The sequence below is a fragment of the Oryctolagus cuniculus genome, chromosome 11 (genome assembly GCF_051225735.1).
Source record: "Oryctolagus cuniculus isolate XC-2025 breed Fujian yellow rabbit chromosome 11, ASM5122573v1, whole genome shotgun sequence".
NCBI lineage: Eukaryota > Metazoa > Chordata > Mammalia > Lagomorpha > Leporidae > Oryctolagus > Oryctolagus cuniculus.
Genome location: NC_142877.1, coordinates 24,364,578 through 24,391,151, shown reverse-complemented (window position 1 = coordinate 24,391,151; position 26,574 = coordinate 24,364,578). Strand labels below are relative to the sequence as shown.

The 26,574-nt window shown below is 51.6% G+C and overlaps 1 protein-coding gene and 1 long non-coding RNA gene across 2 annotated transcripts; both read right to left on the bottom strand.

Annotated features, from left to right (window-relative positions):
* Positions 1-1,432: 1,432 nt before the first annotated feature.
* LOC149123376 (uncharacterized) lies at positions 1,433-2,341 on the bottom strand. Its single transcript, XR_016216625.1, has 2 exons — positions 2,203-2,341; positions 1,433-1,585 (listed from the first exon to the last, which is right to left on the bottom strand). It is a non-coding gene; the product is annotated as an uncharacterized LOC149123376 (long non-coding RNA).
* Positions 2,342-5,030: 2,689 nt separating this feature from the next.
* Positions 5,031-24,868, bottom strand: PXMP4 (peroxisomal membrane protein 4). Its single transcript, XM_002710800.6, has 4 exons — positions 24,707-24,868; positions 16,857-16,919; positions 13,670-13,868; positions 5,031-6,773 (listed from the first exon to the last, which is right to left on the bottom strand). The coding sequence occupies exons 1-4, from the start codon at positions 24,817-24,819 to the stop codon at positions 6,510-6,512; spliced, it is 639 nt and encodes a 212-aa protein (XP_002710846.1). The 5' UTR covers positions 24,820-24,868; the 3' UTR covers positions 5,031-6,509.
* Positions 24,869-26,574: the final 1,706 nt, after the last annotated feature.

The following is a 26,574-nucleotide window of genomic DNA, read 5'->3' as shown; positions in this document are numbered from 1 at the left end:
AATTTTTTCTTTTTAAAGATTTATTTATTTATTTGAAAGTTAGAGTTACACAGAGAGAGGAGAGGCAGAGAGAGAGACATCTTCCATCCAATGGTTCACTCCCCAATTGGCCGCAACGGCTGGAGCTGTGCCGATCCGAAGCCAGGAGCTTCTTCCGGATCTCCCATCCATGTGCAGGGGCCCAATGCCTTGGGCCATCTTGTACTGCTATCCCAGGCCATAACAGAGAGCTGGATCAGAAGTGGAGCAGCCGGGTCTTGAACTGGCACCCAAATGGGATGCTGGAGCTTCAGGAAGGCGTTAACCCGCTGCGCCACAGCGCCAGCCCCATGAATTATTGTTTTTATTGTTCCTGCACTTAGAGCTGGTAAATCGTGAGAGCAGCTGTGTGGTGGGGCTGGAAGGCCATGCTCAAGCAGAGCCTTGAATCTGGGATCCATGAATGCACAGAATTAGACAGGAAAAGATTATGCTTCTTTTTTCACTGGTTTCACACTAAAATTAAACCTTGCTTTCAACTTTGAGTTAAGCTGCTGCTTAGGACACTAGCCACTCACACTCCCTATTTTTTTTTAAACATTTATTTATTTATTTGAAAGGCAGAGTTACAGAGAGGCAGAGACAGAGAGAAAGGTCTTCCATTTGTTGGTTCACTCCCTAAATTGTAGCAATGGCCAGAGCCAGGAGCTTTTCCCAGGTATCCCACAAGGTGCAGGGGTCCAAGGACTTGGGCCATCTTCTCCTGCTTTCCCAGGCCATAGCAGAGAGCTGGATTAGAAGTGGAGCAGCCAGTACTCAAACTAGTGCCCATACAGGATGCCAGCACTGCAGACGGTGGCTTTACCTGCTACGCCACAGCACCGGCCCCTTGCATCCCCTGTATTAGAATGCTGGTTCCAATCCAGCTCTCTGCTAACCTGCTTGGAAGGCAGATGATATCCCAAGGGCCTAGACCCCTGCCACCCACGTGGGAGACCTAGATGGGATTCGTGACTCCTGGTTTCAGCCTTGCCCAGCTCTAGCTGTTGTTGGCATATGGAGAATAAACCAATGGATGAAAGCTCTCTCTCCCTCTCTGTGACACTCTCCCTTTCAAATCAATCAATAAATCTTAGTGGGGAGGGGGAACAGGCAACAAGGCCGAGGACCATTAGCAGCACCCGGGGCTCTGGCACCAAGACACATACAGCTATTTTCATTTGGTGTCACAGCTGCTCCAGGTATGGAGATAATCTTCATGCGTGTCAAGCCTTTAACACCCTAACAGCTTTGGTCCTGCCACCAGATCTTGTTATTTAATGTGTGGGAAAAAAAAGAACACATTATTAAATCACAAATTTTAAAAATATTTTGATAACTATTTCAAAGTCCCATATAATTAGTCTCTTTTGTAATCCCATGTATTTTATCTAATGGGTTTTGGAACAGATTCTGAGAAGGATGGATGCCAAAGAAGTTCATGACACACTCATAAAAAAGTCACTCTGAAGAGGAGAGTCTTCAAAGAGCTCGTGTGGGCTGGCCCTGAGCCCTCCCGCCAGCTTACAGCCAGCTTGCCCAAGGGGAGAGGCTGGAGGGGAGACGCCTGGAAGAGAAAGGAGGCAAGGCTTCATTATTTGAGAGAGAGAGAGAGAGAGAATCTTCCATCTGCTGGTACATGCCCCAAATGCCTCCAACAGCCAAGGCCGGGTCAGGCCGAAGCCAGGAGCCTGGAAACCCTGAGAGTCTGCCATGTGGGTGGCAGGGGCCCGAGCAGACAGACCATCTTCTGCTGCTTCTCCAGGCACATGAGCTGGGAGCTAGATCTCAAATGGAGCAGCCGGGACCCAGATATAGGGTACAGGTGTTCCCAGGCCGCAGCTCACCCCACTACGCCATAGCACGCGCCTCAGAGGCAAAGGCTTCTGACACAGACCCTGGGACCTGAGTTTCAAGGCTGCCTGGTTTCTGTCTCATTAAATTGTGACATCTGCAGCAGCTCTGAGCACACGGCGCGCTCCCGGCAGGAAGCCCTTTCTCACAGCAATCCGTGGAGAGAGCTCGGCGCCCCCCCCCCCCCCGGGCCCACTCACAGCAGGGCAGCTCCTGCTGAACGTCACCCCACTTGCCCCGCATGCTCTTGGAGGTTGCAGTGAGACACACTCTGTGCCCGTGCGGCTGTAGCAAGTCACAGGGAGAGAAGAAAGGCTCGCTTATAAATACCCTTTAATTGGTCCAAGAGCGCAACCCCTCTGAGGTCACCGATTGTGGGCATGTGGGTTCCTTCTGGGAGGCGGGCACACAGTGCTCTGTTCTAGGAAGGTGTCTGTTCAAGGCCTGGTTCTTACAAACGCGGCTGCACTCACACAGGGTGTGAACTCGGCCGCAACCCCGTCTGGGCCCCGGATGTGCAAGGCCGGAGCAGCGAGCAGACTCGGCAGTTCTTGACGACTTGGCTGTGAATCATCACTCCCACATGGGTTCACTTAACGAGTGATAATTTGGGAGTGGAGCAGCAGAAGGGCCCCAAATTAACTTCAGTGTCAGCCTTCCCTTTTCACTTGAAACTCCAGGGGCCTAAGCCTTGGGCATTGGTCTCTTTCCAGGCTCTGGAAACCTAGGGAGGTTTATCTTCATACGGATCCTGCAAGGTCATTGGTAGGGGAGGGTACCCACTCTGGGTTGGCTTGTTCAGCAGAGAAACCAAACAGAAAGAAGGAGGAAATGCCAAATTATTGAAAGGACATTGCAAGGTCAAAGTTTCTTGTAAGACAAAGATGGGTTCCATGCATAGCCACCTCTGGAAGCGCATGTACAATTTTTATACTGTTGGAATTCTGACCTCTGTATGTATTATCGATTAAAAATGACTTGTAGCCCTACTTGTCAAAAGATTTCATATAGCAAGTGCTTAACATACACAGGTTAAGGGGCTGGCGTTGTGGCACAGTGGGTTGAGCTGATGCCTGTGATACCCACATCCCACGTGAGCACCAGTTCAAGTCCTGGCTACTCCACTTCCAATCCAGCTCTCTGCTAATGTGCCTGAGAAAGCAGTGGGTGATGGCCCAAGTGCTTGGGCCCCTGCCACTCCTGTGGGCGATCAGACGGGAGCTTTAGGCTCCTTGCTTTGGCCTGGCCCAGCCCTAGCTGTTAGAGCTATTTGGGTAGTGAATCAATAGATGGAAGATCTCTCAGTAACTCTGCCTTTCAAATAAACAAATGAACCTTTAAAAAAAAAAAGTAGGGAAATTACTTCTAAAAATACATAAACACACAGGTTAAACCACAAAGCTGGGGGATAGGCATTTGGCTTGGTGGTTAAATTGCCACTTGGGCCAACTGTATCCCATACTAGAGTGCCCGGGTTTGAGTTCTAGCTCCTTTGCTCCCAATCTAGCTCTCTGCTAATGTGCACCCTGGGAGGCAGCAGGTGATGGCTCTGGTTCTTGGGTCCCTGCCACCCACATGGTAGGTTTGGATTGAGTTTCAGGCTCCTGGTTTTGACCTGGCCCAAACCTGGCTGTTGTGGACATTTGGGGAATGAACCAGCAGTTGGAAGATTCTCTGTCTCTCTGCCCTTCAAATAAAATGAAAATAGATAAATGAAAACAATAGCAAAGCCACTGTGCTATTTCAGAGAGGCATTTAGCCCAGGGCTTCTTGACAGAGCTTGGGAAACGGAGGCTCAGCTCAGAAGGAGCCAAGCAGGGCCCTCCCCAGGTCTGCTGGAAGCCAGAGCCGCTCCTAGCAAGGACCACCCCGCCTTCCTCCCTGGAGTGTGCAGTTGGAGGCACCAGCTGCTCTGGCAGCATCCAGAGAGATGCCATCTGTGAGGGAAACCTATTCTTAGAGAGCAGAGACAGTCGGCGGTGGAGGCGCCAACCCCCGGCGGCACCGTGCGACTTCGGGAGGCAGGCGGCTAAGGCGGCACCTTCAGCAGGTGGGCAGGACAGGCTCACGGCAGGGCACGCTCGGCTCTGAGACCACACAGCCCTCTGCACCATGCAGTACGAGAAGGGACCACAGCATTCACTTTATCTGTGTCACACCCTTGAATTCTGCAGACACTCCTGGGTGGCTGCTGCTATTACTACCAGAACGCAGGATGGTGACGTCGCTTGTCCAGGGAAACGGAGGGGCCAGGGCTCCAGCCCAGCCACTCTGGCTCCAGAGCCAACGTCCCTAACCGCCATGTCTACCTGCAGTACCGGAGGCCAGTTGTAGTTTGGGTTCCCCAGTAGCAGACCCTAAGTCAAGGATTCGAATGCAAGTGGGCCCAGGACACACTGGTTGGGGCGTGAGGAAGGGAGGGGGAGGGTGTGGTAGGCAACAGAAGCTCAAGTCTGCTGGGGTGCTCTGGGTATCAGCAGGGTGGCGCGTCTCTGAGTTATCCCAGCTGAGGGCTGGGGGCCGTGTTAAATTCCCAGCACTTCAGGCCCACTGCAGGGTGCGACGCGGGGGCCACGGCAAGGGGCGAGTCTGCATGCTGCAGGACACAGGGCGGCAGCCGGCTGGTGTGTGCTGTAGTGGTGAGTTATGGCGGGGAAGCGGAGGGCACGCCCATTGTCTGCCATACAACCAAATTTCCCCTCAAACGCAAAACCTCAAGAGCTCAAACTCCACAGACTGAGCGAAAGATCTTCAAAGTCGCCCACTCTGAGCCTACAGGCAAACATTGTGGCTGAGAACACAGCTTGCAACATCAGACAAAATCTCCCCTCAGTTACCTATCAGCTCTGTGACTCATGCGTCACATGGGATAGTGGTTGGCCCCACATCCTCCCCAGCACCTCCTTACTCAAGGTGTGGCTCAGACCAGCCTCAGCGCATCACCTGGGAGCAGGGCAGAGAAATGCAAACAGACTGCCAGGCCCCACCCACCACAGGCCCCCTGAATCAGAATCTACACCTTGGTAAGATCTCCAGTGACTCACATGCACGATTCTATCAGTAACATCTGAGATATAAAAAGAGATCAGTGCGCTAAGACTATTAATAAGTATTCCTACTAGACCAAGGGTCTCACGTTGGTAAGTCACGGACCAGAATTTTCTTGGAGACTTGTTTAATGTCCTGGGATGGTTGAATAGAAACATCAGATTGGCACACACGTCCCCATCACACCCTGCTGTGTAGCACCCTGAATATTTCCATTTATACCACCACAGGTCCCTGGAGGCACGAGTGTGCACCCACTCCTCTCCAGCCCAGATCCTATAACTAGCAAACATTTGCATAACACCATAACACGGCTTAGCTTTCTCCATTTAAAGCAAGGCACTGAAAAAAACAAACCAAAAAAAAAAAAAAAAAGAAAAAGAAAAAACGGGCTTTAAAATCAGATATGCCTGGGTTCAAATCCTGATTTGGCTATCATGTTCACTGTATGACCTTGGGCAAGTTACCTTCCCTCTCTGACCCTCAGTTCCCACTTTTGTGAGACAGGGATGAGAAATGCTTGCAAGGTCACGACATGGATTAAAAACACGGCACGGAAAGCGCCCAGGGGGAGGAAGAACTCGCTAGGTGGAAGTAATCGGCAGAAGAGCAGCAGCTATGGCTGCACGAGTCCAGTGTGGCCAACAGGTGCTGTAATAATTATTTTCATTTTCTGAGACTCCAAGGGTTGGGGAGGCTGAGAACGTGCCCCAAGGCTACTCACTGGTGGTGTCGGCGCTCCAACCCATGCGCCCTAGCTCCGAATCTGCACTGTCCACTAGAATCTCCTGTGAGGACGGAAGTCCTCCAAGTCTTTATTGCCCAACGTGGTGGCCACTGGCCACATGTGGCTATGAGCACCTGTCCAAACTGAGGTGTGCTGGAGGTAAAAACACACTTCTGATTTTGAAGACTTAGCAGAAACAAGAATGTAAAATATCTCTTTAATTTTTTTATGCTGATTATCTGTTAAAATGATGACATTTTAAAATGCTGGGTTAAAACCTATAATTAAGTTTTATGTCACCTGCTGCCTCCTACCCTTTTTAAAGTGGCTTCTAGAAAAATCCCAATTGCATGTACAGCTCACGTGTTTCTATTGGACAGTGGGGCTCTAGAAATTCTGCAGGAAAACAACACCTGAGTGAGGAGTGCCATGTTTTTCACAAGCAGCTGTAACCCACGGTCTACCAGCAAAGCACCCTCCATGACATAAGAACAGTGGAGAAAGAAGGCACCCACCAGAAAGGGGTCTCAGGGCCCTCCTCTGAGCTTGATGAGCCCAGGAGCCCAGAGGCGGGAGTGGCTTTGCCCTGATCCTAGCAGCACAGTGGGAACCAAGCCTGAGCCTCCTCGGCCCGATTTGGCCCCCTGCTCCGCCACTCGAGTACCTCCCAGGACTTGCAGACCAGTGCTTCTGCCCGGGCGAGTGGAGCCCTCGGGTAACACGAGGCGGAGTGTGAGGCCGTGGTTCTGAGAAGTCAGAATTCTCTGGGAAGGTTTGTTGGTAGAGCCAGACCTCGAGCCACAGCTCGCCACTGCCTGGAGCCTGTGGGGCGGAGGAGCCCCCGCCAGCACCTCGGGCTGCGTCACTTGGAGGGGCGGCTCTTGTTGTAGATGAGGAAGTCTGAGATGTCGTGCCACACGTTGCTGTCGTCGTACAGGTAGGTCATGGAGGACTGCAGCGAGGGCTGCAGTGTGGACCTGTGATACTCAAAGAGCCACAGCACCAGCCCCCAGACCACCGCGGTGTGCAGCGGAAACGGGTCCCACTTGAGCTCAGGGATGTAGCCCTTCTCCACGCCCAGGCGGCACAGCGCAAACAGGACCCGTGACGTCAGGTACATGTTGATCTGCAGGGAGAGAACAGCGGGGATTACTGGAGGGCCCGGCTACTGGTAACTTTCTTCCTGCTTCTCCTGTGCCCTGGGGCGACCACTGTGCGCCGGCTCAGGGTTTTCCTAAGTTGACGTACCAGATGAATGGAAGTGAGGAGAGGGCCTCGTGGCGCAGTGGGTTAAGCTGCTGCCTGGGACATCCACATGCCATATCAGAGTCCTGGTTCAAATCCTGGCTGCTCAGCTCTGACCCAGCTTCCTGCTAATGTGCCTGGGAGGGCAGCAGATAATGGCCCAAGGACTTGGGCCCCTGCCACTCACCTAGAAGACCTGGGTGGAGTTCCTGGATCCTGGCTTTGGCTAGTCCAGCCCTGGCTGCTGTGGGCACTTGGAGAGTGAACCAGATAGAAGATCTCTGTCTATCCTTATCAGTCTGCCTTTCAAATAAATATAGAAATAAGTCTTGAAAAAAAAAAGATGATTGCAAGTGGGATATAGTGGACATTTTAATATTCCTACTTATGTGCTTTATTTTACTTTTTCTTTAGAAATTAAAAAAATACAGTTATGTGGTTCAAAGCAAAAAGTAATCTGACACCAACAATATATCCATAAAAGGAAAAAAATTCATCAAAAACTTACAATTTTTCTCTGTGGAAGCCCACATGAAGAGAAGGGAAAGAAAAGCGAGAGACCTGGAGGAGATATTTACAAACCTGTATCTGACAGTGTTGGGATCTGGAATATTTCAAAACATTCTCAAGGGGGCAGCGTTGAGATGCAGTGAGTTAGGCCACAGCTTGCAACACCTGCATCCCACCTCAGAGTGCTGGTTTGAGACCCAGCTGCTCCATTTCCTTTTTTTTTTTTTTTTTTTTTTTTTTGACAGGCAGAGTGGACAGTGAGAGAGAGACAGAGAGAAAGGTCTTCCTTTTGCCGTTGGTTCACCCTCCAATGGCTGCCGCGGCCGGCGTACTGCGCTGATCTGATGGCAGGAGCCAGGTACTTATCCTGGTCTCCCATGGGGTGCAGGGCCCAAGCACTTGGGCCATCCTCCACTGCCTTCCCGGGCCACAGCAGAGAGCTGGCCTGGAAGAGGGGCAACCGGGACAGAATCCCATACCCCGACCGGGACTAGAACCCGGTGTGCCGGTGCTGCAAGGTGGAGGATTAGCCTAGTGAGCCATGGCGCCGGCCAGATGCTCCATTTCCAAACCAGCTGCCTGCTACTGTGCCTGGGAAGGCAGTGGACAATGGCCCAAGTGCTTGGACCCTGCCACCCACGTGGAAGACCTGAATGGAGTTCCAGTCTCCTGGTTTCAGCCTAGCCCAGCCCCAGCTGTTGTGGCCATTTAGGGAGTGAAGCAGAGGATGGAAGATCTCTCCCTTTCCTTCTCTTTCTCCCTCTCTGTCACTCTGTCTTTCAAACAAATAAATACACCTTAAAAAAATATTCTTGGGTACCGGTGCCGTAGCTATGGCATGGCAGGAAAGCCACCAACTGCGGTGCTGGCATCCCATATGGGTGCTTGTTTGAGTCCCAGCTGCTCCTCTTCCGATCTAGCTCCCTGCTAATGGCCTGGGAAAGCAGCGAAGAATGGCCCAAGTGCCTGGGCCCCTGCTCCCATGTGAGAGACCTGGAAGAAGTTCCTGGCTCCTGACTTCAGATGGGCCCAGCTCCAGCCGTTGTGGCCATTAGGGAAGTGAATCAGCAGATGGAAGATATCTCTCTCTCTGTAACTCTGCCTTCCAAATAAATAAAAAAATCTGGCCGGCGCTGTGGCTCAATAGGCTAATCCTCCACCTAGCGGCGCTGGCACACTGGATTCTAGTCCCGGTCGGGGCGCCAGATTCTTTCCCGGTTGCCCCTCTTCCAGGCCAGCTCTCTGCTGTGGCCCGGGAAGGCAGTGGAGGATGGCCCAAGTGCTTGGGCCCTGCACCCCATGGGAGACCAGGAGAAGCACCTGGCTCCTGCCTTCGGATCAGTGCAGTGCGCCGGCCGCAGCGCACCAGCCATGGCGGCCATTGGAGGGTGAACCAACGGCAAAAAGGAAGACTTTTCTCTCTGTCTCTCTCTCTGTCCACTCTGCCTGTCAAAAAAAAAATCTTTTAAAATAAATTTCTCAAAACTCAATAGTAAAAAAAAAAATCCCATTAGAAAATGGGCAAAAGCACATAGCAGACTCATAGAATGACAGTTGTTTTAAGTAACACTGTGATCTCAAAATCAGCCCTTAAGGCCTCTTGGTTTGGCGGAAAGGCCCATGAGAGCATTTCAGGCATGGAAAGCCAAGACACTGTGGCAAAAAATGTCCTACATGAAGGATCTCTATGAGTGAGACCCCAGTGAAAAGAAGTGGCCATCAAAGAAGAATATACTTTAATCTAAAGGGAGGAGAAAACTTCTACTTTGTTTATGGCCTTGTCCAAATACTGACAGAGATTGTGGACTTAAAAGGCTCATTTCAAGAGCCTTAGGTGGTCACTGACGTCATAATAAGAGTATTAATTGTTAAGTTAACAACAAAAATCACTGTGTACTAACTCCCCATGCAGGACCTCTGTCCTCAGTGAATTGTACTCAGAGTTAACTGCAAAACTAGTTCTCAGTTTGTGTGTGTGTGCAAATTGTTGAAATCTTTACTTAGTATAGAATTGGCCTTCTGTGTACAGTTAATTGAAAATGAATCTTAATGGAGAATAGGACTGGCAAGGAGAGAGGGAGGAGGAGGAGGGTGGGAGTGTAGGTGGGAGGGCTGATATGGTGGGAAGAATAACTTTATTCCGAAAGTTGTACTTGGGAAATTTGTTTTCCTTAAAAAATAAAAAAAAAAAAAAAAGAAAATGGGCAAAAGATACACAGAGACATTTCACTAAAGAGGTTACACAGATGGCAAAAAGGCGCATGAAAAGACGTTCAACATCATTAGCCATCAGGAAAATGCAAATTAAAACCGCAGTGAGCTAGCACTGCACTGTACATAGATCTATCAGAATAGCTAAAGTAAATAATGTGATAAATCAAATTCTGGCTAGGGTGGGTAGAAACCAGATCACCTGTAAATTCCTGGTGGGAACATAAAATGGTACAGTCACTCTGGAAAAGTTTGGCAGTTTCTCTTTTCCTTTTTTAGGTGCATTTACTTATTTGAAAGAAAGAGCTAGAGAGACAGACAGACAGAGAGGAGAGGTTTTTCATCCATTGGCTCACTCCCCAAATGGATACAACAGCCAGGGCTGGACCAGTCTGAAGCCAGGAGTCAGGAACTCCATCCTGGTCTCCCACATGAGTGACAGGGGCTTGCCACTTGGGCCAGGATCTGCTGCTCCCTGGGACGCATTAGCAGGAAGCTGGCCGGGAAGCAGAGCAGCCGGAACCTGAGCCAGGCACTCAGATATGGGATGCAGGCATTGCAAAGCGGTGGCTCCATCTGCTGAGCCACAACGGCTGCCCCAGTCACTGGCTCTGACCGTGGCTTGAGAGTTGGGCTGGGCTGGGGACTGTCCTGTTCACTTACTATCTGACTTCAGCGTATCTCCGAGCACCTACCGATGTGCCTACCTGGTGGACAGTCTACTATTCAGATTGTTGCCTTCTTAGATGACTTTGGCAGACTGTCTTTCAAGGATGTAGGTTATCAAGTTTGTGACCACATGGTTGCTTACAGCGTTTCTTTATTATCTTTCTAGTGCCCAGGGGATCTGTAGCGATGGCCCCATTTCATTTGTGAAGGTGGTAAATCCTCCCCTTTCTTCTTAGGGAGCTACTAGAGGCTTATCGATTTCATTGTCTTTTCAAGAAACCAGCTTTTCCTTTAGCTGACTTTCTTTTGATTTCCTGTTTCCAATTTCATATATTTCTGCTCTGATTTTTATTGCTGCTTCTGCTTCCTGTGGATTTAGTTTGCTCTTCCTCTTCTAAAGTGGTCTGGGTTAAGGCACTGCCTGCAGTGCTGGCATCCCATACAGGCACTGGTTCGAGTCCTGACTGCTCCACTTCTAGTTCAGCTCCCTGATAATGAACCTGGAAAAGCAGCAGCCAACGGGCCAAGTATTTGGGCCCTTGTACCCATGTGGGAGACCCAGATGAAGCTCCTGGCTTAGGTCTGGCCGAGCCTCAACAGTGTAGGGAATGACAGTGGATGGAAGATCTCTCTCTGTGCCTCCTTCTCTCTAACGCTGCCTTTCAAATAAAGAAAGAAATCTTTAAAAAAAAATTTCCTAAGGTGAAAGCTCTGATTGATTTAGATCTTCTTCCACTAGTACATGCATTCAATGCTATGGATACCCCAAATATTGCTTTCACTGCATCCTGCGAATTTTGATAAACTGTTTAATTTGTGTGCATTTTTAAAAATAGATTTATTTTATTTATTTGAAAGACAGAGTTACAGAGAGAGGTAGAAACAGAGAGACAGAGGTCTTCCATCCACTGGTTCACTCCTCAGATGGCTGTAATGACCGGAGCTGTGCCGATCCAAAGCCAGGAGCCAGGAGCTTCTTCTGGGATCTCCCACATGGGTGCAGGGGCCCAAGGACTTGGGCCATCTTCTGCTGCTTTCCCAGGCCACAGCAGAGAGCTGGATCGGAAGTGAAGCAGCTGGGACTCGAACTGGCATCCATATGGGATGCCGGCACTTCAGGCCAAGGCTTTAACCCACTGAGCCACAGCACGGGCCCCTGTGTGCATTTTTTAAAAAAGATTTTATTTATTTATTTGAGAGGTAGAGTTACAGACAGAGAAAGGGAGAGACAGAGAGAGAGGTCTTCCATCTGCTGGTTCACTCCCCAAACGGCCACAACAGCCAGAGCTGAGCCAATTCAGCCAATCCAGGAGCCAGGAACTTCTGAATTTCCCACATCGGTGCAGGGGCCCAAGGACCTGGGCCATCCTCTACTGCTTTCCCAGGCCATAGGAGAGAGCTGGATCAGAAATGGAGCAGCCGGGACTAGAACTGGCACCTATATGGGATGCAGGTGCTGCAGGTGGAGGCGTAACCTACTGTGCCCCTTGTGTGCATATTTTAAAACATGAAAATAAAAATTATTGGTGTAATTTAACAATATTTAAGGAATTTGGTGGAGACAAACAGAGGGATTACCAGCTTTTCACTTTTCAAAAGGATGTTAAAAAAATAGCAACTAGCATTAGCTTCATCACTCATCACCATTTCACAAAAAAAGGAATTTGAGGGGCTGGTATTGTGGCATAGTGGGTAAAGCCACCGCCTGCAGTGCCAGCATCCCATATGGGTACCATCCAAGTCCCAGCTGCTCCACTTCCAATCCAGCTCTCTGCTATGGCCTGGGAAGCAGTAGAAGATGGCCCAAGTCCTTGGGCCCCTGCACCCGCATGGGGGAACCACACTTCAGATCAGCACAGCTCTGGCCATTGTGGCCAGCTGGGGAGTGGACCAGCAGATGGAAGACCTCTCTCTGCCTCTATTTCTCTTTCTGTGGAACTGACTTTCAAGTAAATAAATAAATCTTAAAAAAAAAAAAAAAAGGGTGGGGCTGGCACTGTGGTGCCGTGGGTTAAATAAAGCTGCGGCCTGCAGTGCCAGCATCCCATATGGGTGCCGGTTCATGTCCTGGCTGCTCCACTTTCGATCGAGCTCTCTACCATGGCCTGGGAAAGCATTGGAAGATGGCCCAAGTCCTTGGCCCCTGAATGCGCATGGGAAACCCGGAATAAGCTTGGCTTCAGATCAGCTCAGCTCTGGCCTTGTGGTCATTTGGGGAGTGAACCAGCAGATGGAAGACCTCTCTCTCTCTCTCTCTCTCTCTCTCTCTGTCTCTGTCTCTACCTCTCTCTGTAACTCTGTCTTTCAAATAAATAAAATAAATCTTTAAAAAAATTTAAAAATTAAAAAAAAAATGGAATTTGAACCCAGTCAAAGGGTGAGTCACAGGATTAGAGACAAGCTTTTGAGTGTACTATTTTATGAAACTCTTACTTTAAGGTCATTTTATCTACATTTCACTACAGAGAGTTGTTAGGTTTTATTTTAAGTCTTTGGGGTACATGGGTGGTGTGGTGGTTAAGCTGCCCGGGGGACATGTGCTCCCATATCAGAGTAAGTCCTGGATCCTCCACTCCTGATCAAGCTTCCTGCTAATGTATACCTGGGAAGTAGTGTGTTCAGGTACTACGGTCCACCCATGTGGGAGACGCAGATGGAATTCCAAGCTCCTGGTTTCAGCCTGACCCAGTCCCAACTGTTGAAGGTATTTGGGGAGTGAACCAGCAGATGGAAGACCTCTCTCTGTCTCTCTGCCTTTCAGATAAAGTGAAAATAAAGTTTTTTTTTTTTTTTAAAGAAAAAAGAAAAGAAGGGGCCGGCGCCCTGGCTCACTTGGTTAATCCTCCACCTGTGGTGCCGGCATCCCATATGGGCGCCGGTTCTAGTCCCGGTTGCTCCTCTTCCAGTCCAGCTCTCTGCTGTGGCCTGGGAAGGCAGTGGAGGATGGCCCAAGTGCTTGGGCCCTGCACCTGCATGGGAAACTGGGAGAAAGCACCTGGTTCCTGGCTTCAGATCGGCGCAGCGCCGGCCGTGGCAGCCATTTGGGGGGTGAACCAGCAGAAGGAAGACCTTTCTCTCTGTCTCTCTCTCTCACTGTCTATAACTGTACTGTCAAAAAAAAAAAAAAAAAAAAAAAAAGGAAAAGAAAATTTTAAATTTTTATGCCAGAGAGCAGCACACATGTTACAGGAGCCATGGAATTCCAACAAGCTGCTTGGTTTACCAAGGGGAAAAGGAGGGAGGAAGTGAATTTCCCAGGGTCACACAGGGCCTGGTGGATCAGGGAGCTCAGGCATGGCAGACAGCCAGGGGCTCATTGTCTTCATCCCCCCCCCCATCTCTACTTGAACCGCGTCCAAGCCCCCAGCCCACGTCAGCGAGCTTTACCTGGCTGTTGATGTTATTGTTGTCTCCAAATATCAGGAAGCCCCCGATGAAGGCAGCCAGGAATGAGTGCACCTGGTGGGTCTTGCCCTGCATGCGGGACTGCAGGGCACAGAGACCCTTGTAGGCGAACACAAAGCAGGCCAGGTTCCGGGAATGGGTGTACGTGGCCTGCAGGATGGCCCGTAGCTTCTCCCGGAGGCTGCACAAACATAGGGAGCCCCCATGAGTGCAGGCCCGCTGCACCAGGCAAAGAGCTCGCAGCCTCTGTCCACTTTGTCCTCAGGGCTGCCCGCTGACCACATTTGGACCTTGACTGAATGCCACCTCCTCAAAGAACCCTTCCCTGACCTCTCCACACAGAAGAATGCCCATCACATCCCGTCCCCTTACCCTGCTTCTCGTTCCCTTTGCAGCCCTCGTCACCACCTGTCATGCAGATGCTCCGGCACTGTCTTTCCCTACCCCTGCCCCACCCAGTGGAAGCTGCCACAGAGTAGTGCCTAGATCTGGCTGGTTCATCCTCAGGGTCCAGAATGGGGCCTGGAACACAGTAGGTGCTCAATAAATATATATATATATATATATATTTTGAGTGAATATGTGAAGGAATGAGTAAGTGAGTCCCTGTTGTGTGCTGGATCTGGGATTCAATTTGGAGAAAAAACAAATCTGCTTGCTGCCCTCACGGGGCGGAGGATCTGAGGGAGAAGGGAACGTGAACTAATCACAGGGCGGGTATATGGCTCAGCGGCTACGACACTGCTTGGGATGCCCTCATCCCACACTGGCGTGCCTGGCTCTAGAACAAGCTCCACTTCTAATTCTAGCTTCCTGCTGAAGCACACCCTGAGAGGCAGCAGGTGGCAGCCCAAATGCTTGGGTCCCTGCTCCTCGCATGGGAGACCTGGATTGAGTTCCAGGCTCTGACTTCAGCCTGGGCTGTTGTAGGCATTTGGAGAGTGAACCAGCAAGTGGGAGATTCTCTGTCTCTCCCCCTGCCCTCACCCTCTCTATTTCTCTGCCTTTCAAATAAATAAAAATTAAGGAAATAAATAACTATAAGGGCCAAATTTTTCATTTAACAAGAGACGGTCCTGGGATCTGCAGAATGAAGAGGAGTCGATGAAGTCAAGAGGGTACTCAGCACCCGTGAAGGACCCGGGGGCCCGGGGACAGATGGGACCTGGACAACAAAGGACACTGTCACAGAGAAAGATGGGGGGTGGGGGCGGAAGTGGAGTCATGCTGAGTTTTGTCTTTATCCTGAGAGGTGAGCACAGCAGGTGATTCAGTTGATGTTTTCAAGACCACTAGGGGGCAGCAAGGAGAAGGCAAACCCAAGTGCCCTCCGGAAGTCTGGGGGCCACCCGGCCCTGTGGCAGTCCACCAGGTGGCGGCCTGGGTCTCGCCCCTCAGTTCTCTGCAAGAATGCTAGACTTCCCTGTGAACTCCTGAGCTTGTCAATGTCACTAAGGACCCTGCCTTCAAAGGGGTCCCAGGGACTGGCCACACTCCTCACCCCACGGCCACCAGCAAGGTCCCAGCCACTACTATTGCTCACCTGAGTCTTTTTTTTTTTTTAAGATTTATTTATTTATTTGAAATGCAGATACCCTCCAGGCACATTAGCTGTGAACTGACCCAGCACCCTGATATGGGACTCCAGTGTCGCAAGCTTAATCCACTGTCACAACACCCCACTTACTGCACACCTACTTCTGCCCGTGTGCTCCCCTCACCACACCAACCTGTTCCTAAATTCTTGACCTTCACACTGTTAAAAGCAAAGTCAGACACGGGCACCTCCTTATGATTTCCTGCTTCCCTTAAAGGAAAAGCCAGACTCCGTCACAGCTTAATCTGGGCAGGACGAATCCCAGGTACTGCCCTGAGTCTCCCCTCTGTCTGCCTTCCCCTTTAACTCCTCTGCTCCAGCCTCCTCACACCCACCAGGCAGGATCCCACCTCAGGACCCTTGCACCCGGCATTCCTGCACTCCCCCCCCCCACAGTGCTTCACTTCAATGTCACCCCCCCAGAGACCACGCCCACTGAACTCTGCAGCCCTCCCCACCTCCCCCACCTCCACTCCCCTCCCCTAATATCCCTGCTCCTGTTTTGCCTTTTGCTGTGTCTATTACCTTCCAAGGCACCACACACCTTCCTTCTGTTTCTTTTCCACTACCCCATGCAAGACCATAAGCTCTGGGAGGACCGAGAGTGCTGGCTTGTTTTGTTCCTTGCTGTCCTGAATGAATGAGTTGATTAAAAAAAAAAAAAATTCAGGGGCCGGCACAGTGGTGGCATAGAGGGTAAAGCCACCGCCTGCTGTGCCGGCATCCCATTTGGGAGCCAGTTCGAGTCCCTGCTGCTCCATTTCTGATCCAGCTTTCTGCTATGACCTGGGAAAGTAGTAGAAGATGACCCAAGTCCTTGGGCCCCTGCACCTGTGTGGGAGACCCAGAAGAAGCTCCTGGCTTCATATTGGCACAGCTCGGGCCATTGCAGCCATCTGGGGAGTGAATCAGTAGATGGAAGACCTCTCTCTCTCTCTCTCTTTGCCTCAACCTCTCTGTAACTCTGCCTTTCAAACAAATAAATAAATCTTTAAAAAAAAATTCAGAGCACTAAAAACCAAAATGAATACTAGAACCAAGAACAAAAGGGAAAATCTTGAAGGTTAACTCTGGCCGAGTGCCACTCCTCTAAGCCCTAGGTGCGTCTCCACACCTGTTTCCATGAGAAGACATTTTCCCAGAAGTGCCTTGAGCAGTGTTAGAGGTCAGGGACAGCTTCCCAGACAATGAGCTCTTCAGAGAACAGGTGTGGGTGCCAGGAGGGAAATAAAAGCAGGGGGGAGAGGAAAGGGCATTCCTGGAAGGGGCGGTGCCTGAGCACTGCAGGGGCACGTGTGTGGGCTGGCGGCAGGTTCTGTAGGGTGCCACGGGCAGCCGGGGGTGCACCCTGCACGGATACGGCCCAGGCGAGGCTGCAGAAGGCCGGGCTGGGCAGCTGGGCATCTTTGGAAGGACTCTGGGGAGCCAGGGGCATATTCTAGGCAGAGGCAATGGGTCAGAGGTGTGATGGGGACAGGCTAGATCCAGCCACAGAGCTACTGCAACCACCCCGGCCCTGGGAGCTGACCCCATTCTGTCCCAGTTGGCAGGGCATCCCGAGAGGGCACGTACCTGCCGCTCCTGAAGAGAAAGGTCATGACCAGCGCGTGAGGGGCCCGGATTTTGACTCCATAGCTGTAGGAACAGAGGAAGGCAGTTACCAGGGCATCGCGGCGCTCAGTTCCCCCTGCCCTGGCTGCTCCCTGCAGCCCCTTGTTCCCGCCCCTCGCGCCAACACCACTTTTGGAGAAGTAATGCTGGCTTCGCAGTTGGCTCTCAATTCAAATTCCAGCTCTAAATTTCCTGGTGGTGCAGCCTCGGGCTTGTCACTCTGCGGAGCCTCCATTTCTCCATCTGTAAAAGGGAGGTGAAGTCTTGGGGCGCTGGTTGTGATTCAGCGGTAGGAGATGACGTGGGTAAGAGGTCACCACCATTCCTGCTCAACTGGCTTTGTGGAGTTGCTCCCTTGGCTCCGTCTGATGGTCCCCCTGCAGGCAGATTCTCCTTCTAAAATCATAAATTTGGGGCCGGTGTGTGTGGCATAGCCAGTTAAGCCGCCACCTGCGATGCCAGCATCCCACATGGATTCAAGTCCTGGCTGCCCCACTTCCAATCCAGCTCCCTGCTGAGAAAGCAGTGGAGGATGGCCCAAGTGCTTGGGCCCTGCACCCATGGTTGGGAAAAACCTCCAGGCTCCTGGCTTTTGCCTGGCCTCACTCTGGCCATTGAGGCCATTTGGGGAGTGAACCAGCAGATGGAAGACCTCGTTCTCTGTCTGTTCTCCACCCCTCAACTCTCCCTTTCAAATAGATAAAATAAATACATAAATCTTTTCAAGAACACAAACACGGCCGGCGCTGCGGCTCACTAGGCTAATCCTCCACCTTGCGGCGCCGGCACACGGGGTTCTAGTCCTGGTCAGAGCGCCGGATTCTGTCCCGGTTGCCCCTCTTCCAGGCTGTGGCCATTGGAGGGTGAACCAACGGCAAAGGAAGACCTTTCTCTCTGTCTCTCTCTCTCACTGTCCACTCTGCCTGTCAAAAAAACAAACAAACAAAACCACTTGGGGCCAGTATTGTGACAGAGCAAGTTAAGCCTCCTCCTGCGATGCCAGCATCACATATGGGCACCGGTTTGAGGCCCAGCTGCTCCATTGCCGATCCAGTTCCTTGCTAATGCTCTTGAGAAAGCAGCAGAGAATGGCGCAACTGCTTGGGCCTCTGCACCCACACAGGAGACCAGGAAGAAACTCCCGGCACTGGCCTGGCCCAGACCCAGCTGTTGCAGCAATCTGGGGAGTGAACCAGCGGATGAAAGATGTCTCTGTTTCTCTCTCTCTCTCTCTGCCTTTCTAGTAAATAAATCTAAAAGAAAAAATTGTGCTACAGGACTTGGCCCCTGCTCACCTCTCCCTGTGCCCCTTGAATCCTGCTCCGGCTCCCCTGGCCTTCCTGGGGTTCCTCTGACCACCAGCTTCCTCTCTACCTCCCGACCTTGGCCCAGACCGCTCCCTGTGCCTGAGTCCCCTGTGCCTACTCCTTGCCCAGCCTCCTTTCCCTCAGCTCCCTGGTCCCAGCTGGGATGCTCCAGGTGATGTGTTCATCACTTTTCACTCCCAGTCTCACGGCTCACTCGCTGCTGTGGCCTCTGGGAGTCTGGCTTCTCCCCTGCACAGTCCCTGGTGCCCTGCACGGTATTTGACATACGGTATGTGCTCAATAGATGACTGATGACTGATTTCCAGTATAGTCCTAAATGATCCACGAAGGAAAGTAATTTCTGGGAGGTTCTACCTTTAGTTTGGTCCATCTTTTTGTTGTTGTCTTTTTATTTCTTTATTTTATTTGAAAGGCAGAGTGACAGAGAGAGGGGGAGAGAGAGATTTTATATCCACTGGTTTGCTCCCCAAATGGTTGTAATAACCAGGTCTGGATCAGGCCAAAGCCAGGATCCAGGAATTCCATCCAGGTCTCCCACATGGGTGGCAGGGTCCCAAGTACTTGAGCCGTCATCTGGTAGCTCCCAGGAGCATTAGCAGGGAGCTGGGCCAGAGGCAGAGGTGGGAATTCTTAAAACAGTCACTAAGTAACACGTATTTCCTTCTATCTATTCAAAATGTACCTCTCTCCAAATATTCTACCTAGGAGGACCTTGACTTTGTAAAGTGCATGAGAACACCAGGCTGGGGGGATATACTACAGCGCAGTTTATTAACAGGGTCCTCCGGCCTACAAGACCACAACTTTTCTACAATGCCAAAATTATCTGTGCGTTGCTTTTTTTCTTGGATAGGCAGAGTGGACAGTGAGAGAGAGACAGAGAGAAAGGTCTTCCTTTTCCATTGGTTCACCCCCCAATAGCCGCTGTGGCCGGCACACTGCGGCTGGTGCACCGTGCTGATCCGAAGCCAGGAGTCAGGTGCTTCTCCTGGTCTCCCATGGGGTGCAGGGCCCAAGCACTTGGGCCATCCTCCACTGCCTTCCCGGGCCACAGCAGAGCGCTGGCCTGGAAGAGGGGCAATTGGGACAGAATCCAGCACCTCAACCGGGACTAGAACCCAGTGTGCCGGTGCCGCAGGCAGAGGATTAGCCTAGTGAGCAACAGCACCAGCCTGTGCATTGCTTTTAAAGTCATTAAACATTTTTAAAAGACTTATTTATTTGAAAGACAGAGTGATTGATAGAGAGAAAAAGAGAGATCTTCTCTCTGCTGGCTCACTCCCCAAATGGCCTCAACAGCTGGGGCTGGGCCAGGTTGAAGCCAGGAGCCTGGAACTCCATTTGGTCTCCCAGGTGGGTGTAGGCGTATCCATCAATGCCTTCCCAGGAGAATTAGCAGGGACGCCAGATCAGAAGCAGAACAGTCAGGACTCCAACCAGTGCCGACTCCCGGCTTCAGTCTGGGTCAGTTCTGGCTGTTGTGAGCATTTGGGGAGTGAACCAGCAGTTGGGAGAACTCTCTCTAATAAATAAAAATCTGAAAACTAAATATAGGGAGGAGTATAGGTATTTGCATGGTTCCTGTTTCTGCAGGAAGACACGTGAGAATGAATAAGAGGTGGCCTCCAGGTGAGGGGACTGTGACAGCGATGAGGCAGGCAGGAAGCTTTAGCATCTAACCTTTTTTTTTTTTTTTTTTGACAGGCAGAATGGACAATGAGAGAGAGAGACAGATAGAAACGTCTTCCTTCCATTGGTTCACCCCCCAAATGGCCACTATAGCCAGAGCTATGCTGATCCGAAGCCAGGAGCCAGGTGCTTCTCCTGGTTTCCCATGGGGTGCAGGGCCCAAGCACTTGGGCCATCCTCCACTGCACTCCCGGGCCACAGCAGAGAGCTGGCCTGGAAGAGGGGCAACCGGGAAAGAATCTGGCACCCTGACCGGGACTAGAACCCCGTGTGCCGGCGCCGCTAGGTGGAGGATTAACCTATTGAGCCGAGGCGCCGGTTAACCTTTTCTGTCTTTAGTAAATGTGTTAGCTAATTTAAACAGGAGGGGTCGGCACTGTGGTATGGTGGGCTAAGCCTCTGCTGCAGCGCTGGCGTCCCATATGGGCACGGGTTCACGTCTTGGCTGCTCCTCTTCTGATCCAGCTCTCTACTGTGGCCTGGGAAAGCAGTGGAAGATGGCCCAAGTGCTTGGGCCCCTGCACCCGCGTGGGAAACCAGGAGGAAGCACCTGGCTCCTGGCTTCGGATCAGCATAGCTCTGGCTATAGTGGCCATTTGGGGGGTGAACCAACAGAAGGAAAACCTTTCTATCTGTCTCTCTCTCTCTCACTGTCTAACTCTACCTGTCAAAAAAAAAAAAAAAAAAAAGGGCCTTCCTTCTACCCCAGACGCACTCTGAACAGTACCCCAAACTCCCTACCCCTGCCAAGCCCCTCCCTGAAGCCCTCACACTCAGACGGGAGCAGGTCACTCTCCTGTTCACAGCATCACTCCTGGGAAACGGGATGCCTGGATTAGACAGGACTTGCAGGACATCATCACAGTGCAGCGCGATGTTCCGGAGAGCCTCGGCCTGAACAAACTACCTGTAGAGCACCTTCGTGGGACGACGGGGACAATGTGACTCCCGACCAGGTGACAGCCACTATTATAGAATTAGCATTAATTTATTCAATGCAGTCAGCATAATTTAGCCACATGGGAGAATGCTCTTATTTTTATAAATGCATATTAAAATACTTAGAGGTGGTTTGATGGAGTTCCTGGCTCCTGGTTGGGGCCTGGCCCAGCCCCAGCCATTACAGCCATTTGGGGAGTGAACCAGCAGATGGAAGATCTTTCTCTCTCTGCCTCTCTCATAACTCTTTCTTTCTTTCTTTCTTTCTTTCTTTCTTTCTTTCTTTCTTTCTTTCTTTCTTTCTTTTTAATTTTTTGACAGGCAGTGTGGACAGTGAGAGAGAGAGAGATAGAGAGAAAGGTCTTCCTTTTGCCATTGGTTCACCCTCCAATGGCCGCCGTAGCTGGCGCGCTGCGGCCAGCGCACTGCGCTGATCCGATGGCAGGAGTCAGGTACTTACCCTGGTCTCCCATGGGGTGCAGGGCCCAAGCACTTGGGCCATCCTCCACTGCCTTCCCGGGCCACAGCAGAGAGCTGGCCTGGAAGAGGGGCAACCGGGACAGAATCCAGCGCCCCGACCGGGACTAGAATCCGGTGTGCCGGCGCCGCAAGGCAGAGGATTAGCCTAGTGAGCTGCGGCGCCGGCCTCATAACTCTGTCTTTCAAATAAACAAATAAAATATGTAGAGGTGAATATCAAAGTAACTTAAAATATACAAAGTTTGTAGTCTGCGCTGTGGCATAGTAGGTTAAGCCTCTGCCTGTGGCAACTGCATCGCATGTGGGCACTGGTTCAAGTCCCAGCTGCTCCACTTCTGATCCAGCTCCCTAACGGCCTGGGAAAGCAGTGGAGGATGGCCCAAGTGCTTGGACCCCTGCACCCATGTGGGAGACCTGGAAGAAGCTCCTAGCTCTTAGCTTCAGATCGGCCCAGCTCCAGCTGTTGCAGACATTTGGGGAGTGAACTAACAGATGGAAGATCTCTCTCTCTCTGTCTTTCCCTTTCTCCCTCTCTCTGTAACTCTGCCTCTCAAATAAATGAATAAATCTAAAAATTTTTTTTTACAAAGGTCATGTATCTCAGTCATCCATGTTGGTCTCCCTGAGCAGATCACAGTCAGCATATTCTATTCCACCTCTGGGCTTTTGTTCAAGCCATTGCCTTACCTTGGATGCCCTTTTCTCTCTGACAAACTCCAAGCAGCCTTCAAAAATATCACCATCACCTCCTTCAAAAATGTCACCATCACCTCCTTCAAAAACGTCACCATCACCTCCTTCAAAAATGTCACCATCACCTCCTCTGTGAAGCATCCTGATCACCTGGTATTGTCATGATGGTTTACAGTTTTTTAACTATTTAATTTTTATTTGGAATGAAGAGAGACAGAGACAGACAGAGAGGGATCTTCCATCCATTGGTTTACTCCCCAAACGCCCACAACAACCAGGGCGGGGCCAGGCCAAAGCCAGGAGCCTGGAACTCCACCCAGATCTCCCACACGGGTGGCAGGAGCCCAGGTACTTGAACCACCACCTGCTGCCTCCCAGGGTGCACATTTGCAGGACGCTGGAATCGGAAGAGGAACCAAGTCTTGAGCCCAGGAACTTCAACGTGGGATGTGGGCGTCCCAAGCCAAATACCCACCCGTGGTATAGTCGGTTAGTTGTCAGTCTCTCCTCTTGAACTCGAGATCCACAGAGACGAGCACAGCGTCTCAGCACTAGCCAGCAATGGGAACACTGCCCGAGAGCACCTCTGCATGGATGCCTGTCGCTTATATTGTGCAGGAGAGGAAACCGAGGCCAGAAGCGAAGGACCGCTCAGCTTTTAAAATGAAGCAACTGGGATTGCAGCCCAAGGGCCTGACTGCAGAAAGCGCCTGCCCCGGCCTGGAAGGCCCACGGGAGGTGCAGGGAGAGCTGGAGTGGGGACGGGTGTACAAAGTCAACATTGGGCAATGCCCGCTGGCGGCAGGATTATGTGGCTCCTATTCCCTCTTACTTTGCCCTGTGAATACCCGGCAAAGGGGCCGCTGATGTAATAATCTCAGGGTCCACCGCACCCTGCTCACACCAGGAGTGGCTGATAGGATCTGGTCAGACTCAGCCGGAACCAGCTTCTACCTGACTCTGAGTGTCCATGGAAGCCAACAGCTCGGCCTTGGGATTGGGCAGCCCTGGGTTTGAATCCTGGCTCCAACCCAGGCCAAGGGACGTGACCCTGAGCAAATGAGTTTACTTCTCTGAGCCACAGTCTAGTCATCCAGAAAATGGAACAATGGCAACTCCCACCATGCACACTTCCTAATACATTCAACAACTATTTGAGAGCCTATTATATGCTAGGTACTGGGGATACACTGAGCAACAAAGCAGAGAAATTTCTGTCCTCATGAGGCTCACTTTGTAGTGAAAGAGACGCATTATAAAAACAAGATATATAACTGAACTGCTTAGTGTCAGATGCTGACAACACTACAGAGAAACATCAGGTGGAGCGTTCAGGGAGGGTCTCAGTGAGGAAATGACCCTTAAGCAGAGTCCTCAAAGAGGTGAGGGAGTGGGGCTGGTGCTGTGGTGTAGCAAGTCAAGCCTCAGCCTGCGGTGCCGGCTTTGAGACCCACTGCTTTGAGACAGTGGGCGCCGGTTTGAGACCCAGCCGCTCCACTTCCGATCCAGCTCTCTGCCATGGCCTGGGAAAGCAGTGGAAGATAGCCCAAGTCCTTGGGCCCCTGCACCCACAGAGGAGACCTAGAAGAAGCTCCTGGCTTTAGTCTGGCCCAGCCCTGGCTGTTGCAGCCATTTGGGGAGTAAACTAGCAGTTGGAAGATTGTCTCTCTCTCCTCTCTCTGTAACTCTGCCTTTCAAATAAATTAAAAAATATTTTTTAAAAAAGGTGAGGGGGTAATCCAGGTGGACATCAGGTGAATGTGACATAGGAACACAGCCAACGGTTAAACACACACAGGTGCTGTGCTAAACATCTCGCACACATTGCCAATCATCTGATAGCATCAGTGTTCTCGTCCTGCCCATGCCACAGAAGTTGAGGTGAAATGACGACCCCAAGGCCTCCCAGGTGGGAGGCAGTGGGCAGTCCACATCTTCACCACTGAGCCCTGCTGCCATGAGGATGCTGGCTGCAGGGAGACACGGGGCCTTCTCAGGCTTGGGTGGCTCTGTCCCCAGCTCTGGCACACTGGGTCCTCAATCAATGCTTGCTTGAGGTTTAAAGGAGGCCAAGCCCCCTTCCAGGCATCACCCAGGCAAAAAGACCCCCAGACTTCCCGTCCTGCAGGTATGAAGGCCAGGGTGAGATCAGTTTCCCCAGCTTCTTTTACAACTATTGTCACGCCCAGACATACCGGTGCCACATGGGGACTTAGCGCTGGAGTCCTACAGATGAGGCGTGAGACGCAGGATGGAAGCCCATGGACAGCGGCATGTGGGGAGCCTAGGCAAGAGGCGTCCACCTGCCTGCTGGAGGCCAGAGTCAGAGTCCAGTTTCCCAGCTATGCAGAGGTGGCCATGGAGGCCTGACAGGGCCAAGGGTACACCATGAAGCGGCGTCAACCAGACCCAAATGAAGGAATACAGCAGCTGGCACGGAGAGGCTCGGTTGTAAAACACGGAGGACCCAGAAACAGCACGGTGGAAGCCCCAGATCAGACCGGGCAAGGTGCCCGGTACCCAAAACCCAGCTCCCGCTGCACGGATGGTGCACAGTGAGACCTAGGAGCATGCGAGCGCTGCTCAAGGGCGCCCAGTGCGGCGGCGCCAGGCCTCGAACTGGCACCTCCGACCCATGCCAGGCCCGCCCCTCGGCCCCTGCCGGCCCGACGTCCCACTTACACGGCCCCGTTCCGGAAGCCCTTAAGCACAGCCAAAGCAGCATGGTAGCGGCGCTTTCGCAGCAGCGTGTTGACGGCCAGGAGCAGAGCCTGCAGCTGCGGCGGGGCGGCCATAGCGCGGGACGCGCGCGAGGTTGAGGGACGGAGCTGGACTCGCACTGACAGCCCCTGGTTCCTGCTGCACTGCCCAAAGTGCCTGGGCAGCGCCGCCTCGGCTTTGCTCCCATAGGCTGAATCGGCTGTCACACACACAAGGAAAGCCAATCACAGAACGCAACCGTCTACGAAGCGAATGAGACTTCTCTCGCACTTCGGAATACCTGTCTGATTGGGAGCGAAGGAAGAGCTTCTAACCAATCCCAGTGGGCTCTGACGTCTCAAGAAAGTCACACGCCTGGGTTTGTCCAATCATAAGGCAGTTTCCTTAGGGGTGTGTCCACCCTCGCCTCGGGTTCGGAGGGAGGCGTGTCACCTGTGGACTTGGCAGAAAGGGCGTTTGCTGGGAGAGGAGCCACCCTCCTCAGAGCTGGGATGGGTGACTTTTAGGTGGTGACACCGGGAAGACCGGGTTTCGTCTTTACACAGGACAATTCCGACCGTGCAGTCCTTATCACAGAGATCTTCTCGGAGCGCAAATCCCACGGCACCCTCAACGGCTTCCACTTAAAGTACAAACTCCTTCCCAAGGCCGGCGACAGACGACCTCGCGAGATCAGCCCCTGCCTCCTATCTATCTATCTATCTATCTATCTATCTATCTATCTATCTATCTATCAGGTAGAGTTACAGACAGTGAGAGGGAGAGACAGAAAGGTCTTCCTTATGTCGGTTCACTCCCCAGATGGCCGCCACGGCTGGAGCTGCGCTGATCCGAAGCCAGGAGCCAGGAGCCTCTTCCAGGTCTCCCATGTGGGTGCAGGGCCCAAGCACTTGTGCCATGGATGGGTGACATTTACATACTATGTTACTGTGTGAGGTTCCTGTTGGGTGACTGCTACATATGGAGTGGTGGCTGTGACTTGTGAGGGCCACCTCTGGTATTCTGGCCATGTCGTATCTACCTGCAATATTGTTGTCAAAAGTCGGAGAAGAAGAGAATATTGGGTGTATTTTATCACTGGAACTGAATTTTCTTTTCTTTTCTTTTCTTTTCTTTTTTAAATAATGGTAGTCTAATTTGTCACTGAAAACAGTGACTATTCTAGATAATACACAAAAGTATTCTCTTAAAAGCTCTGTGATACTTAAACACTTGAGTAGTGATCAGGCTGATTATTAAGCTGGTAACTGCTAACACAAAGATATGAATCTCGGAGCGCCGAAGCCTCTTAGGACATGAGGGCATTTGCGGGTTTCAGTTCAGCAACCACACAAGGTAGGAAGCACGAAAGTGAAAGTTCAGGGCATGTCCACAGTGAAGAGTCTTGAAATGCAATCTGCTCGCAGTCAGCCGAGACGCGCAGGGATTGGACGCTTCAGCCTGGTGTGATCTGAGCCTCTGCACACCCCGTGCCTCGAGCCAGGGAGCTGCAGAAAAGATGGCTTTGGAGCTGAGCAGAGCAGTTCAAGGAATGGGAAAGAGGCACTTTTAAAACTGCTTCCTTGAGACGTTGGGACCATTGATGAGTCCTTTTGTATCCCAGGGATCAAGGAATCCCAGATAGGAGGCTGGTGGTGTGGCGTACTGGGTTAAGCTGTCGACAGCAACGCTGGCCTCCCATATGGGCACTGGTTCGAGTCCCAGCTGCTCCACCTCTGATCCAGCTCCCTGCTAAAGGCCAGGGAAGAGCAGCAGCCAATGGCCCAAGTACTGGGCCCCTGCCACCCTCGTGGGAGGCCTGCCACGCCCCTAGCAGAACTTGTACAAGT

Excerpts from the sequence above, each read along its gene's own strand:
- PXMP4 (XM_002710800.6), bottom strand. The coding sequence starts at position 24,819 with ATGGCCGCCCCGCCGCAGCTGCAGGCTCTGCTCCTGGCCGTCAACACG. Across the intron at positions 16,920-24,706 it reads GGCTTCCGGAACGGGGCCGT|CTATGGAGTCAAAATCCGGG; the intron begins GTAAGTGGGACG and ends CTGTTCCTACAG. Across the intron at positions 6,774-13,669 it reads ACAATAACATCAACAGCCAG|ATCAACATGTACCTGACGTC; the intron begins GTAAAGCTCGCT and ends CTCTCCCTGCAG.